The sequence below is a fragment of the Artibeus jamaicensis genome, unplaced genomic scaffold, assembly GCF_021234435.1.
Source record: "Artibeus jamaicensis isolate MK-2021 breed Jamaican fruit bat unplaced genomic scaffold, CSHL_Jam_final scaffold_754, whole genome shotgun sequence".
Taxonomy (NCBI): Eukaryota; Metazoa; Chordata; class Mammalia; order Chiroptera; family Phyllostomidae; genus Artibeus; species Artibeus jamaicensis.
In genome coordinates, this window is record NW_026522054.1 from 6,655,848 (window position 1) to 6,672,414 (window position 16,567).

Genomic DNA, 16,567 nt, shown 5'->3' on the forward strand with positions numbered 1-16,567 from the left:
ACCTCCAAGACCCTCTGCGGAGGGGACAGGGCTGTTCCCATGGTGTCCTGGCCACCTCGATCCGCACCAGGAAACACCAGATGTGTTGAGTGGGTCTCCTTAGACTTAAAGCAGACGTCAGAGTTTGACGGGCAGCTCGCAATTTCAGAACACCGTTAGCAGTTTTAGTTTAACAAGACAGAGGGGGCAGGCGCAGAGGACACGGGTGTGGACGTGGTTGCCTCCTGTCCCCCCCCCTCAGGAGGCCTGCGCGCAGTACTGGGGAGAAGGCAAGCAAACGCACGGAGACGTGGAAGTCAACCTGAAAGACACCGCCCAGTCCTCTGCTTACACCCTCCGCATCTTCGAGCTGAGACACTCCAAGGTACGGTGGCAGTGTCCAGGGCGTGTCCCTCGGGTGTAAACATGCGCATGAATGAAGGCAAAGCGACTGCCCATAGAATGTTTTCAGAATGAAGTGTTCGAATGGCTCAAACCCCAGTACTTGTGAAGAAAACGTGACTGCCCTGGGGGTCAGTCTGCCGGGCTGACACTCACCCGGGCCCGTGTCCCCTTCGCTTCTGGTTGCAGCGGAAAGAGCCCCAGACCGTGTACCAGTACCAGTTCCAGCACTGGCGGGCGGCCGAGCTCCCGGAGGAACCCAAGGAGCTGGTGTCGATGATCCAGGCTCTCAAGCAGAAGCTGCTCATGCGGGGCCCCGGCGACGGGCACAGACACCACAGGAGCGTGCCGCTGCTGGTGCACTGCAGGTGGGTGTGGCCGGGTCGGCGTGCCCGGGGGCGCCGGCGGCCCTCTGTTATGTCCAACAGCGTAGCTGTTGTAGAAATACCATGGCCATGACTAGATCACAGGGCAGTATGTCTAGGCTGTGGCTTCCTCAGTTCCAGTGTCACGTCACCTTGGAGGCCCCAGTGCCCACCTAACACTGACCACCGTGCACTGGCCTGTGTCCAGAACCCGTTAATGGCTGAATGGACGGGGGTATGAACAGACAGATGGGTGCGATGTCCGATTCACGCTTATGTAAACAGCGGCATGAACAGAATCCAGAGGAGTGAAGGCTTCGTCTTCAGTGAACATAGGATACGTGTGAACTGCAATCTTAATTCTCAGTGACTGTGATTTGAAAGCTACCAGTTGATTTTCTAAACTGACCCCTGAGGCAAAGATGTTAACAATAAGCGATGCTCCCTTTTATTAGTGAGCTAGGCGGACCCTTGACTTTCATCTGCAATAGATGCCTGCACATCCACCTTAAATAAGAGATTTTGGAAGAAGGCAGCATCCTAAAACACGTTTCCACAAAAATAGTGCAGACCCAGTGAAGGGCTTTCGGAATTCTTCAAAAAGCCGCCTCATTATTGTAATCGGAACTGCAGAGTCTAGACTGAGCCCTGAGAGTCCCTTCTTGCCATTTATGTGAGTTTTCCAAGGTGCCGTGGCCACGGAGGGAAAAGCCAAAGGAGCGTGGTTCAGGGTTTAAAACAGCATGTTTGTCTCGGGATGTGGCTGAACACCAGCGATAGGCTCCTGAGTTGTGTGCAATAATCAATAACTCTGCCAGTAATAAATTCTTTAAGTGAGATCTTCAGAATAATGTAACATACCTCTTCCAGGGGAGCAAACCATTTCATTGCCCTCTTTCTCATGAATCATGCCGCCAGATGCACTTTCCGATGGACGCAGAAGTGTGAACATTTGTGGGAAGCAGTAGAAAGACGGAGAAAAAAGGGAAAGGCGTGGGGTCTGGTCACCGACCAAACGCCGGTTCCAGCACTTCCGGCCGCATCAGTCTCTGGCTGTGACTTTACGTCCCAAACACTTGGCGTCCTCACCCATCAAACTGGCACCATCCTGTTCACCCCAACAACTTCCGATGTTAATAAAAGTACACGATAATCTGAAAAGTACTAAACAGAACGAAAGTATATTTTTCAGCCTAAGACAAATAGGTTTTGAACTACAGGATTCGTATATTTTCCCCCAGAATGTACTTAGCACCAATGTTTGGTTCTTAGGAGACTGGGATAAAAATAACACAATGAGCATGTAGTGAAGAACAAATTCTGTCTCCTTGTCCATTTTTAGTCTGCTGGCCTTTTTTCCTGTAAACTGTGAAATTAGCTTTAAAAACCGCTTCTCCCTTGTGCAGAGATGGATCTCAGCAGACAGGAGTGTTCTGTGCTTTGTTAAATCTCCTGGAAAGTGCGGAGACAGAAGATGTGATTGATGTTTTCCAAGTGGTGAAATCTCTACGCAAAGCCAGGCCGGCCATGGTCTCTACATTTGTAAGTCGATCTCACCTTTGCTTTTAACACGGTTCGTGTGGTTATTATGACGATTTCTCCTCCTCTCCTATTTGATCTCCCATTTTCATGCAGTGATTCACATTGAATTATTGTTGACGGAAGAGACCTAATTAGAGTTTGGGGAGGAGGACCACTTATTTAAATGCTTGTGAATCTTGCTCCCCTCCCCTCTTTAAAAAAATTATTTTTAGAGAGAGGGCAAGGGTGAGAGGGAGAGGGAAAGAAACATCAGTGTGTGGTTGCCTCTGCAGGGCCCCCACTAGGAACCTAGCCCACAACCCAGGTATGTGGCCTGACTGGGAATTGAACTGGCGACCCTTTGCTTTTCAGGCCAGCAATCAACCCACTGAGCCACACCAGCCAGGGCTCCCTCCTTTAATCTTCTATCAGTTTTCGAGTTTCCAGAAGAACAGCAGCAAGGAGCCAGGCCTCTCCAGACCCAGGCTGGGAACTGTCCTAACCTGCTTATTTACTAGACAAGGCACAAGGCCAGCTCAGACTCGAGGGGCAGGGAAATTCCTCTTGTCGAGAGGGACGGCCTGCTCAGTCACGTGGCACAGAGGTGTGGGGACAGACAGGGTGGTCCATGTGGCAGTTTTGTGTTCAGTCTATGTGTACCCTCTATAAGCGGTTGTAACCACAGATGACAGTCTGGGAATTAATTCATAACTGGTCACTAATTAATTAGCAAACTAACCTCCCGCAAATATATGCGGCTTTCATTATTTGGCACCGAGCGTGTGTGTGTGTTGATTGTCTAAGTGTATCGAGGGCCTGCTACGTACTCCTGCCATTAAGAGATTCCCTGTTTCGCACACCAAGGCACATCATCATTACATTAGCCAAGATTAAAATGAAGGAGAGAGCCCTGGCTGGTGTAGCTCAGTGGATTGAGCACGGGCCTGCGAACCAGACAATCGCGGTTCGATTCCCAGTCAGGGCACATGCCGGGGTTGCAGGCTGGTTCCCTGCAGGCCATTTCCCAGCAGGGGATGCACGAAAGGCAACCATACATTGATGTTTCACTCCCTCTCTCCTTCCCTTCCCCTCTAAAGATAAATAAATAAAAACTCTTTATTTAAAAAAAAAATGAAGGAGAAAATCCTAGAGCTAAGGGGACAGTCACCTACAAAGGAGTCCCCATCAGACTGTCAGCGGATTTCTCAAAAGAGATCTTACAGGCAAGAAGGGGCTGGAAAGAAGTATTCCAAGTCATGAAATCCAAAGACCTACAACCAAGATTGCTCTATCCAGCAAAACTTTCATTTAGAATGGAAGGACAGATAAAGTGCTTCTCAGATAAGATCAAATTCAAGGAGTTCATCATCACCAAGCCCTTATTATATGAAATGTTAAAGGGACTTATCTAAGAAAAAGAAGTTAAAAAAACATGAACAGTGAAAGGACAACAAACTCAGTTATTAACAACCACATCTAAAACAAAAGCAAACTAAGAGGACAGCTAGATCAGGAGTGGAAACATAGAAATGAAGATCTCAAGGAGGGTTAGCAACAGAGGAGGGGGAGAAGGGGGGAGAAGGTACAGAAAATAAGTAGCATAGACAGTAGATAGAAAATAGATAGGGGGAAGGTAAGAATAGTATGGGAAATATAGAATCTAAAGGACTTGAGACACATGGTCATAAACTAAAGGGGGGATAATGGTGGGGACAGGGGGGTAGGGTGGAGGGGAATGAAGGGGAGGAATAGAACAACTAACAGCATAATCAATAAAAAATATAAATAAATAAAAAATAAAACAAACAAAAAAGAGATTCCCTGTTTCGTGTGGAGAAAAGGCAGAATTTGGTCCACAATGTGGTGAGTGAAATTGACAGAGAAAGGCTCAGAAGAACCAGAATGAGGACACCATGTAACCTGGGGTCATCAGGGTGGGCTTCCTGAAGGAGGGGACTCTGGTGCTAGGTCATGCATAGGTGCTAGCCAAGAGATTAGGTGCAAAACTTGGCATCGTGAGTGAAGGTTTGGGACTGAGACCGTGCGGCCCGTCTGGTGAGGCTACGGGAACAGGTCGGAGAGTCCCCCGCAGCCCACCCTCTCGAAGTGTCCCAACAGGAAGCCATGTCAGCTGTTCTGTCAAAACCTAGAAGGCCGGGTCTCTGTACCCAGGACTTCCGGGGGTCCCCAGTTCGTCCCCACTCCTTCTCATCGGCTGTAAAACCCCAGGGGCACCCCCCCCCCCCACTGACCTCTCGCTTCTCTCCTTCCCCAGGAGCAATACCAGTTCCTGTACGACATCATCGCCAGCATCTACCCTGCCCAGACCAGGCAGGTGAAGAAGAGCGCCGACCGGGAGGATAAGATTGAGTTCGATAACGAGGTGGACCAAACCCAACAGGAGGCGAATTCCACGTGCAGCCTGGAGAAGACTCAGGAAGGAGGCAAAGAGGAGGGAGCCCCCAAACCTGCCCGCGGCACCGAGGAGCCAGAACACTCTGCCAACGGCCCGGCAAGCCCAGCCATGACCCAGAGCACATAGGACCAGCCGTGGTGAAGGGGGGGGGGTGGCTCAGAACTGTCCACAAAATGTTATTTCTATTTTTCTACAAGTAGGGCACAACATAGAGATACAGTGGATTAACCAGGTGGTGGGGGACCAACTTTTCCGGCAAGTTTCTGGGGTTTTTTTTGTTTACTATGGAAAATATTTAAGACCCTTTTGTACAGTGTCATGCTTATTTTAGAAGTTTGCCTATCACTCAGCAAAAAGTAACTTCTCTGTAGCCTTTACATGTATGTGGGTTTGGGTGTGCACGCATGAGAGAGAGGGAATGCAGATTTTAAGGGAATCTAACAGTTCCTGAAAACCTTTGCCTTTTTGTTGTTTTTTTTTTTTTTTTTTTTAAGAACAAGGAAATGTTTTTTGCTGGAAGCTTGTCCTTAAAGCATCTGTTTTCTGAAGTCACAAATCCTGTGTGGGCTGCGGAAGCCGGCCGTGCGCGTTTCGGGAACCGCCACCAGGGGGCCCCCCTGTTGCAGGCACACACATCTCGCCGTTTTACTGCTGCAGACAGACAGGAAGTAGTAAGCGTGGGTGCAGCAGGAAAAGCCACCCAAATCAGCCTGGGGAACCTTTTAGTCCATATGTTAGCAGTTAGTGCAGTCTCTTTGCAAGCTTATTTCACCTAATTTAAAAACTTCAAGCTTGTCTTGGTTTCTTTACATGTTTACCTTTTGCACCCGGAGTTATTCTTTGTATGATATGTGACATTTGTTGGTGGATACTTTTGGCCCAGAGTCATATGTTTGTTAGGATTGAATTTAAATAAACATCTTTAAACAAATACAGCCTATATTAAATCCATAGAATAAAAATAGAATTGTGCAAATGTAAGTGTGCTAAATAATTACCTATGAAACTTAATACAGCTATTTTCATGGAATAAAACATTGATATGAGACGTAAGATTTTGCAATGTATGTGTATTTTCCATGTTAAAGTTTCTCTGAAGTGCATTCGCTTTGAATATTTCAAATGCTTAGACCACTTATCTCAGGAAATGATACCAATAATCATAATAAAATTTAACCACTATCTTCTCTTGTCCATAACAGTGTTACATGTTCACAGATGAGCTATATAAGTACACAATAAAGTATGAATGTTATGCAATTAATTTTTATAGAACAATTGTACAGGTCTCAATTTTAAAGAAACATAGTTTAGTAATTGTTTAGGCGGGTTTGGTTTTCTGTATCTTCACTCTCCCGATTTTATCAATCTTAGAAAAATTTTTATTCTATTTGACACGGTCTTATAATAGGTTCCTGACTGATTTTAAATGTCTTAGCCACACATCATCAGTTGCTTGTCATTCAACTCACGTTCATCTGGTGTTCATCTTTCTAATATTTTATTATATACACAAAATTAGCAATTACTCCTTACATTATGGTTTCCCACCTTGTGAACATAAACTTCAGAGTGAAGCAAGTTTCTGATTAGTGTTGACTCACTATCTCTTCTCTGAGAAGATGGGGGTCGGGGATCATCCATTATGAGCTAACGAGCACCAGAGAGAAAATGTTTTACGTCTCTTATTGGTGGTTCCAAGTCTCCTGCCTTGGTTTCTCCAGTGGACACGGGACCAGTTGCTACTCACTGGGTGGTGTTGTTAAAATGTGTAATCAGACATGCCACTTCCACCAAGATGGAGGCACAGGTGGAGACGCCGTGCTTCCTCACACAACCAAGTTTAGAGACAACTAAATAATAGCAACAGAAAACACAGCCAGAACACAGAAAATTGAACTTTTCGGAAGTCTGATAACAACAAATTCTTCAGCCTGACCGGTAAGAGGGGCGAAACCAGCACCTGGCAGAGCGGGGTAGCACAGGAAAACTCGGTCAGACGGACTCAGGTGCGCGGAATTCAGGTGCAGGGTTGGACCTGGTGGGCAACTCACCAAACAATCTCAGGAAAAGAGCGAGGGAGCAGGGCTGCGGGTTGACTGCGGTCGCGCATTCGTGTGTGGATAGACAAGAGAGGGAGTGGGGGATTGGACGAGAGCCAGCAGCCCCAACGGCAAGCAGCAGTGGAGGGCGCCGCCATTTCCCTGCTCTGACCCCACCTCCACATACAGCTTCATAATCCAGCCACCTAAGTGGCCCTGCCCCGGTGAACAACCTAAGGCTCTGCTCCTTACCCAGCTGCAAGAAACAGCAGAGGGGGCCGCCATTTCCCCGCCTCCACATACAGCGTCACAATCCAGAGACCTAAGTGGCCCTGCCCCAATGAACAACCTAAGGCTCTGCTCTTCACCCAGCTGCGAGAAATAGCAGAGGGGGCCACCATTTCCCTGCTCTGATCCCGCCTCCACATACTGAGTCACAACCCAGCGACCTGGGAGTCCAAGGCTCCGCTCCTCATACTTAACGGGCACAAACAGACCAAAAATGGCTCAAGAAGATCTCAAAGCCCCAGAGCCTATAAATCTAAGCAATGAAGAAATAGCAAAACTCTCAGACGCACAGTTTAAAACACTGGTGATCAGGATCCTCACAGAACTGGTTGATTATAGCCACAAATTAGACAAACATATGAAGGCAAAACTAATTGAAATGAATGAAATTGCACAGGACACCAATAGCGATGAAAAGGAAACTGGGACTCAAATCAATGGAGTGGACCAGAAGAAAGCAAATAATGGCCAAACAGAAGAGAGTCAAGAAGCAAGAATTCAAAGAAATGAGGAGAGTCTTAGGAACCTCCAGGACATCTTTAAACGCTCCAACATCTGAATTATAGGGGTACCAGAAGGGGGAAAGGGACAGCCACCAGTGGCTTAACTTATTTCCACCAGTGGAAAACTTATTTGAACAAATAATAAAGGAGAATTTCCCCAAGCTGGCAAAGGAAATAGACTTCCAGGAAATCCAGGAAGCTCAGAGAGTACCAAAGAAGTTGGACCCAAGAAGGAACACTCCAAGGCACATCATCATTACATTAGCCAAAATTAAAATGAAGGAGAGAATCCTAGAAGCAGCAAGAGCTAAGGGGACAGTCACCTACAAAGGAGTCCCCATCAGACTGTCAGATGATTTCTCAAAAGAGACCTTACAGGCAAGAAGGGGCTGGAAAGAGGTATTCCAAGTCATGAAATCCAAAGACCTACAACCAAGATTGCTCTATCCAGCAAAACTTTCATTTAGAATGGAAGGACAGATACAGTGCTTCTCAGATAAGATCAAATTCAAGGAGTTCATCATCACCAAGCCCTTATTATATGAAATGTTAAAGGGACTTATCGAAGAAAAAGAAGTTAAAGAAACATGAACAGTGTAAGGACAACGAACTCACAGTTATTAACAACCGCACCTAAAATGAAAGCAAACTAAAAGGACAGCTAGATCAGGAATGGAAACATAGAAATGAAGATCACATGGAGGGTTAGCAACAGGGGAGTGGGAGGAGGAGAAGGGGGGAGAAGGTACAGAAAATAAGTAGCATAGACAGTAGATAGAAAATAGATGGGGGGGCAAGAATAGCATGGGAAATATAGAATCTAAAGGACTTGAGACACATGGTCATAAACTAAAGGGGGTAATGGTGGGGATGGGGGGTAGGGTGGAGGGGAATGAAAGGGGGAATAGAACAACTGTAACAGCGTAATCAATAAAAAAATTTTAAAAAAATAAAAATAAAAAATAAATTTAAAAAAACGAGGAGAGTCTTAGGAACCTCCAGGACATCTTTAAATGCTCCAACATTCGAATTATAGGGGTACCAGAAGGGAGAAAGGAACAGCCACCAGTGGAAAACTTATTTGAAAACTTATTTGAAAAAAAAAACTTATTTGAAAAAATAGTAAAAAATAAAAAATCTTTGCCAGATTTCCTTATTTTCAATCTGGCAAAGGAAATAGACTTCCAGGAAGTCCAGGAAGCTCAGAGAGTACCAAAGAAGTTGGACCCAAGAAGAAGCACACCAAGGCACATCATAATTATATTAGCCAAGATTAAAATGAAGGAGGGGGTTTCAAGATGGCGGTGGACTAGGACGGAGTAGATACCAGTTCCTAGTACAAAAGAGACAGAAACCTATCCGATCGGAGGAGGTGAGGCCAGCAAGCCAGCAGTTGCCAAGCATATATGAAAATAAGAGACCAGAAACCTCATCGGTCACGGAGGAACCAGACGGTAGGGAGACAGCAGCGGTACAGTAGTCTCTGGGACGGAGCAGGGAGAAACAGCCGGTGCAGGGTAGGGGAACCAGCGCCCTGTGGCGAGAGCCCAACGGCTCCTGGGACAGCCTTCAGTGCCCGGAGGGCTCCCTCCCTGGGATTTTTCTGCCGGGCAGGCTGAGTGGCCCAGGCAAAGAGGTGTGGAAGAAACTTCAGCCTGCGCGCAAGTTAGGGAACTAGTCGCTCCACACGCAGTGGGTCTGGGCAAGTGCCTGAGGGCGCCTAGGCCAACGTTCAGCGCCCAGAAAGCTCCCTCCCTAGGATTTTTGGACCCGGACCGGCCAAGAGACCCAACCAGAGGGGAGCAGAGGAGATTTCAGCCTGCACACAGTTCTGGGTCCAGCACCCGGCGTGGTGCTGCTACATCCCTAGGGTTTTGTTTTTTTGTTTTTTTTTTTTTGCCAGAGGATGGCCAGGGGACCCAGACAAACACAGGAGCAGAAGGGATACACACCACGCAGCGTGCCATGACGAGCACACAGAGTTTCTAGGTCTGCGCCCAGTCCTCAGATCGGCTCCCGGCTTCCAGTCTACCCCCCTCAGACTATCTGGAAGCCCGGGACGCTGAGGGGTCCTGGGAAAAGACCTGAGACCCTCAACCCCCTCCCTTTCTGGCCAAGCAAGGTGGGGGGCCAGGAGAGACTTGTTTGATAGAGTTTACAGAGAGGGTGCGGAGGACAAAGGGCCCCAACCAAAGACTCTGTGGTTGCCAGCCCAGGAGAACTCAGAGGTGCAGCCTGGGGCTCTGAATCCAGTAGACACTGCAGCCTGGTCTGCTTCACACCCAGCTTGGCAGCGAGCCCAGGACTGGGCAGAGGGTCTGGGGCCTCCCAACTGAACGGGGGCAGGCCTGTGCTCAATCCCAAGGGAACCAGGCAACTAGGCCTGTGCAGGTGCCTGCAAACACAGCAAACCAGACTATGGCAGTAACCCCTGGGAGGGGAGCGCTGCAAGAAAGTCCTAGTTCCCCATTGCAGGGAGCTGGGGGAGAGGCGCCAAGTGTCTGGATCCTGAGAGGGGCTGGCTGAAAAAATCACAACAATCGACCCTCAGCCAACTGCAACCAGAAAAACCGGTTCGGCTAGTTTGAAGCCAACAAGTGACATTCCTTTTTCTGAGGTTGTTTTTGAGAGATCATTTTTGTGCGTTTTTTGTTTTTTGTTTTTTTACTTTATTTTATTTTTATTCTTTCTTTTTTTTTATTTACCTTTCTTCCTTCTCCATTCCTTTTCTTTATCTTTTTGCTTTTTTAAAGTAATCTGTTATCTCTTTTAAACTTTATTACTGTTTCATCTTTCCATACTTTTGTCCTCTTTTCCCGGATTTTCTGTTTTATTTCTTTTTCTTTTCTTTCTAAACTTATTGCTCTTTCTTCCATTCCCCTACCATTTTTTTCTTTCTTCCTTTTATTTCTTTCCTTATCATTTCTTTCTTTTACCCACAAGAGTCACAATCAACTTGAAAATATAAAAAGACCAGAGCTGGACCCATAGAAGAGGCCTCCCAATAGTAGAGTCAGAGAGACAAATTGCACATTGTTGTAGGAGAGAAGCCACAAGTTGCTGCATATTTGAGTAGGTGGAAGCAGAGAACAACAGGATAACCAAAAGAGGCTGCACCATTGAAATTCACAGGCATTCCACCACAAAAGTTCATACCATAAACCCAGGGTGTCAAAACAGATTAATCTAAGAAGCTGAGGCTAACAAGAAGAGTCTCACAAACTATGGGAAGACAAAGAAACAATCCCCAAATGAAAGGAAAGGAGGAATCCTCAGAAAGAATGTTAGATGAAACAGAGGCAAGTCAACTATCAGATACTGAATTCAAAGCACTGGTGATCAGGAAGTTCAAAGAGCTCACAATCAGCTACCAGAAACTACAGGGAAGCTACAATGATCTCACTGTGAACTATATCAACATGAAAAAGGAAATGGAAATTATTAGCAAGGGCCAAGAGGAAATGAAGAATACAATTTCTGAATTAAAAAACACAGTGGAAAGCATTAAAAATAGGGTGGATGAAACAGAAGATCGGATTAGTGAGTTGGAGGACAAAGTAGAAAGCATCTCACAGAAAGAACAGGAAAGGGAAAAGAGGCTCAGAAAGAATGAAGAGAGATTAAGGGAAATGCAAGACAATATGAAACGTAATAATGTCCGAATAATAGGAATACCAGAAGGAGAAGAAGAAGAACAAGGGATAGAAAACATATTTGAAAGAGTAATGAGAGAAAATTTCCCTAATTTGACAAAAGAAAAAGTCACACAAATCCAGGAATCACACAGAGTCCCATTCAAGAGGAACCCAAAGAGGCCCACTTCAAGACACATCATCATTAAAATGGCAAAATTCCAAGACAAAGAGAGAATCTTAAAGGCAGCAAGGGAGAAAAAAGAAATAACATACAAGGGCGTCCCAATAAGGTTAGCCACTGACTTCTCAATGGAAACACTCCAAGCAAGAAGAGATTGGCAAGAAATATTCCAATGAGAAACAGAGGCCTACAACCAAGGCTACTTTACCCAGCAAGGCTCTCAATCAAGATAGAAGGCCAAATAAAGAGCTTCCAAGACAAAAGAAGTCTAAAAGAATTTGCTGCCACCAAGCCAGCTCTACAAGAAATACTAAAAGGTCTGCTTTAAGGAAAGGAAGGAAAAGAGACAGACAGAGGAACACAGGTACAAAAATGGCAATGAATAAGTACCTATCAATAATAACCTTAAATGTAAATGGATTAAATGCTCCAATCAAAAGACACAGAATAGCATCATGGATAAGAAAGTATGACCCACACATATGCTGCCTACAAGAGACCCACCTCAGGACAAAAGACCATCATAGACTAAAAGTGAAAGGCTGGAAACAAATTTTCCAAGAATATGGGCAAGAAAAAAAAGCTGGGGTAGCAATTCTCATATCAGACAAAATAGACTTCAAAAAAAGAGCCATAAAGAGTGACCCAGAAGGTCACTTCATAATACTCAAGGGAAGAATCCACCAAGAAGACATTAACATCATAAATATATATGCACCCAACATAGGAGCACCAAAATATATAAGGAAAATCTTAGAGGAATTCAAGAAAGATATAGACAGCAACACAATTATAGTGGGGGATTTTAACACCCCACTATCAAAAATGGACAGATCTTCCAAACAAAATATCAACAAAGACATTGAGGCATTAAACAACACCCTTGATGAAATGGACCTAACTGATATATACAGAGCTCTTCACCCCAAAGAAGCTAAATACACATTCTTTTCAAATGCACGTGGAACATTCTCAAAGATAGACCACATGATAGGGTGCCACGTCCACTGCCGCGTCCACTGTTGGATCCCTCTCTCCGTGACAAGGTCCTGAGAGGGGGGTGTAAGACTTCAAGGAAGCAGTTTCCAACCTGGTGGACGTGGCATGGAAGGCCTTGCAATACCTATTGTGATTGTGCTTGCTTTGGGGATCATGACCCTTTTTGCTTTAATCATTATGAATACCCTGGCAGTGATTCAGATAGTGTGCCTGGACCTTTCCCGGCTCAATGAACAGAATAATAATATCATACTAGAACGTCAGGGAATATAGGCACAAGGAAACAACCAGAACAATCTGAGAATTCAAGCTTAATCAATAACAGATCATTGGAAAAACACCCAAGATAAGATAGAATACTCTAGGAAATCAGGAGATGATCTCACTACTTTCTTAGAGAGAATCAAAGTACAAAACATGTCTATAAAAGAACTCCTAGAGAAACTTAAAAGAAGTACCCTTAAAAGCCCCCTGCAACATAGGAATAGCCCCTCCTTTACCTTGAATAAGAATATATATCAACTAGACAGGCAAAGAAATAACAAAAGCTAGTTAATTATTACAAACTAAACAGTCACTAGGGAGTCAGAATTTATGGTACACAGAAAAAACATTTTAAGCAAAAAAAAGGTAGATAGCTAAGTTAGACATCACAAGGGCCTTATAATAAATTTCCTATTTTCTCTACTCAATCTAGCGTATCCTTTTGCCCTATGACAAATTCTGAGAAACTTTAATATACAATAAGATACTTCTAACTGTCTGATTAATGACTCTCCTAGTTAAAATAATTTTTAACTAAATCTATGGGAACTTTTGTACTTTTACTGATTACCTTTGTATTGATTTTTTCTGCTTAAATGACCATGTTATACTACAAATGTTAATCACTACCTAAAATGAAAATATAAAAACCTGCTTGTACTTGCAATAAACGGAACAGAGCTTCACTGTCCTTTGAGGCGTGTTGTCGTCTGTTACCCAGCGCCGACGCCTTGCCCTCACCTGTGGGACCCCCTGACCCGCTGCGGCTGGACCGCGGCAAGTGGCGCCCGAAAACAGGGACCCTCAGGTAAGACCCCTTAAATCATTGTCGGGTAGGCTAGGCTCTCACCGACCGGGTGCTGCAGACCCCCTGGTAGATAGACCAGGTAGCAAAGGGTGAGTAATCATGGGACATGCAGAGTCCAAGGAAAGAGGTTTATTCATTGATATAACTAAGCATATGCTCCATAAGAGAGGAGTAAGTGTGTCAGGAAGACAGCTTAGAGATTTTTTTCATTTTGTTCAAGAATGTGCGCCCTGGTTCCCGGAGGAGGGATCAGTGAATCCAGAGACTTGGCAGCGACTTGGCCAAGATATGAAGACTTATTATACCCTCCATGGGCCCGAAAAGGTTCCAGTAGATGCTTTTCCCCTTTGGAATGTTTTAAAAGATAGTTTTGACCCCACTCATGAGGTTGCGTGCCTCGCTAAACAGGCGACCGAGGAGGAAAAACAGCCTGTGTGCGGCGGTAAAAATAGCAACTTGTGAAAATCTAGCGCCTTCTGCCCCGCCACCCGCTCTAGATGAGCATGAAAAGAGTGAGAGTGAGTCTGACTCTGACTCGGATAATGAACAGCCTGAGAAAAAGGAAGAGGTGCCACCTGATTATCAGGCTGAATTAGAAGAAGAAGCTGCTAGATATCATTCTGAAGATTTCGGCCCCTTGGCGTGAGCTGCGCTGCAAGACCGGAAAGTGAAAGTAAAAATAAAGTCCATTCGGTCTCGGCAAGCGAAGCGTCTGCCTGAGAAGGTCGGGTTTCTAGGGGCCATGAGAGAGGCAAGGAGGCAGGGTGAGACCTTGAATTGCTTCCCAGTGATTTTTCCAATGATTCCTCATGACCCCCCGCAGTGGGAACCTTTGCCGTTTAAGTTAATAAAAGAAATAAAAATGGCTGTTAAGGACTTTGGCCCTACTTCCCCTTACACTTTGCAGCTTGTAGATTCCATTGCTGCTGAGTGGATGACCCCTTATGATTGGCAACAAACAGCAAAATCACGTCTTAACTCTGGGCTCAGTCAGGGAGCGCAATATAAAGGTTGGTCACCTGGTCCTTCGAGCCCTCCCTCGCAGTTTTAGAAGCGTGGGAAAAACCTGAAACCCATAAGTGGGGTCAGGGTACCCTGGGTACCAGGCAGCCCTCCCTGGGGCTTTTCACCAACAGCACATCTCTGACCCACCACACTATACTCCCCAATAACTAATTAGTTAAAGTTTAAAACAGGCTACAGAATCTGAAACGGCAGAAATCAAAAGTAAAAAAGAAACCTTTTTAACAAGTATAAGCTCTCTAAAGAACAAGAGCAATGTTTTATACTAATTTAGCAGTTTTTTAAAGTTGCTAAATATCTTCCTGATAAGGAATCTTTAGACTTAGTTATTTAGGAAAAGTTAGGCAGAGATTGAAACAGCACCAGATAGTATAAGATAAAGACTAGTATCTCACTCCCTCCTTTAGAGGATTTAATTTAAAACATTAGCTTGCTTGAATTTTACTTTTGTTTTTATTTTTAAAATAACATCTGTCTCAAAATATTTCAATGAGTAGAATAAGATCTCTAATATTATTACATCATAAAGATTCTACTCAAAAAGAATTTAAATTAATTCTTAAAAAAAATCTCACTTCCCTCAGATAGTAAAAGGCACAAGAAAAAAGATAATAAGAAAATGTGTCTTTTAACCACTCTGAATCCTCCTTCTAGAGACTCAGAGACTACTTTAATCTTAAGAACAAGAAGTGTGAAACTTAGCATCTTCCCCCTTACAGTAATCAATAAGAATTAATTAAAAAAGTAAAAATATTTGCCAATAGAGAAAAAAACTTTCTAAAAGTTATGAATATATTCATAAATTTATCAATATAAAACATAATAAAAGTGACATAAAAATATTACATATTAAACAAATATTAAAAATCCTCCTTGTTTATGCCAGAACTGTGACTTTTATTATAAAACTGAGATCTATGTGTACTGTCTCCCTGGGAGAACTAGCCCTTCTCCCTGGAAAACAAAGTACCATTTTTTAACTCAGTACCTGTAAACACTGATCATTTCCTTGGGAAAGAACTGGCTATTCTATTCCCAAGGAAAAACGATTAGTCAATCAAGTCACAAAAAGCCCTTGACATATAACCATTTTTTCAAATTATTAAAGAATATCCTCATTTTACAAGAGTTAATCCTCAAAGATTAAGTTCTCAATTTGACAAACAGATGTCACTCATTACACTCTCCTTAGAAAATTTATATACATTCATATTTCTATCAATACTTCTTCTGGCACTTTACATACATCTACTTTAAAAAGAAAATCTGCCAAAAATATACAAGTCCATTGGCTTGAAGACAGCCTCAGCAAATTAAAACTGATAATGGCCTAAATACCTTGCTTATTCTACTCAAGTTTTTCTTCAACATTAGCATATTCAACATAAAACAAAAAATACTTTACCATCCAACCAGTCAGACAATTATAGAACGAGCTCATAATACTTTACAAAATCTTCTTAAAAACAAAAAGGGGAGTCATGAGTCCTCCCCCCCAAAATTTAATTTTACTGGCCATGTTTACCTATAATTTTCTAAATATTGATATATTGCTCTGTACTCCAATTATAAAACATTTCCAGACAAGAGTCCAAGCCACCTTTATTTAAAAATCTAAGAGATGGCACTTGACAGGGCTCTGTGGAACTTTTAACTTGGGGAAGAGGGTATGCTTGTGTTTGCTTTCCAGAATGACTCTTAGAACTGCAACGATGAAGATGAAGCCATATCACAGAAAAGGCTTCCCTGGCCATGACCCACCTCCACCCATTAGACTCTCTTGATCCAGACTTCTCCAAGCTGTATGTCATCTCCCTGAAGTGGAATTCCAGCTAGCAGCCCTGGAGCGGTATTCAACATCACCTAAGAGAGACTTTTTCTACCAACTTGAAGGAACAAATTGATAAATTACAGCTAGAACTAACTGAACCCCAAAACATTAGTTTGATGGACTCACTCTAAAAATGTGGGTCCTTGGAACCATTAATTGTTTATTAATTCTAATAACACTTTGTAACTTGTTCTTCCTAAAACTCTCTCACCCTGAGTACAGACACAAGGCCTTACTGCATATCTTTAAAATAATTTCCTAAAGCCTGTGTCAATACTCCCCATACAATTTTAATAGGACCTATTTATAC

At 43.9% G+C, this 16,567-nt stretch overlaps 1 protein-coding gene across 7 annotated transcripts in view; it reads left to right on the forward strand.

Moving 5' to 3' along the window:
• PTPRC (protein tyrosine phosphatase receptor type C) overlaps positions 1 to 5,179 on the forward strand; it is a 94,021-nt gene extending 88,842 nt beyond the window's left edge. For all 7 annotated transcript variants that reach the window (XM_053659572.1, XM_053659569.1, XM_053659570.1 and 4 more), the window contains 4 exons: positions 242 to 364; positions 571 to 749; positions 2,153 to 2,288; positions 4,543 to 5,179. In XM_053659572.1, the coding sequence (XP_053515547.1) occupies positions 242 to 364; positions 571 to 749; positions 2,153 to 2,288; positions 4,543 to 4,809 (705 nt within the window). In that variant the 3' untranslated portion in view covers positions 4,810 to 5,179. The remainder of the gene's footprint in view (positions 1 to 241; positions 365 to 570; positions 750 to 2,152; positions 2,289 to 4,542) is intronic.
• The last annotated feature ends 11,388 nt before the right edge of the window (positions 5,180 to 16,567 follow it).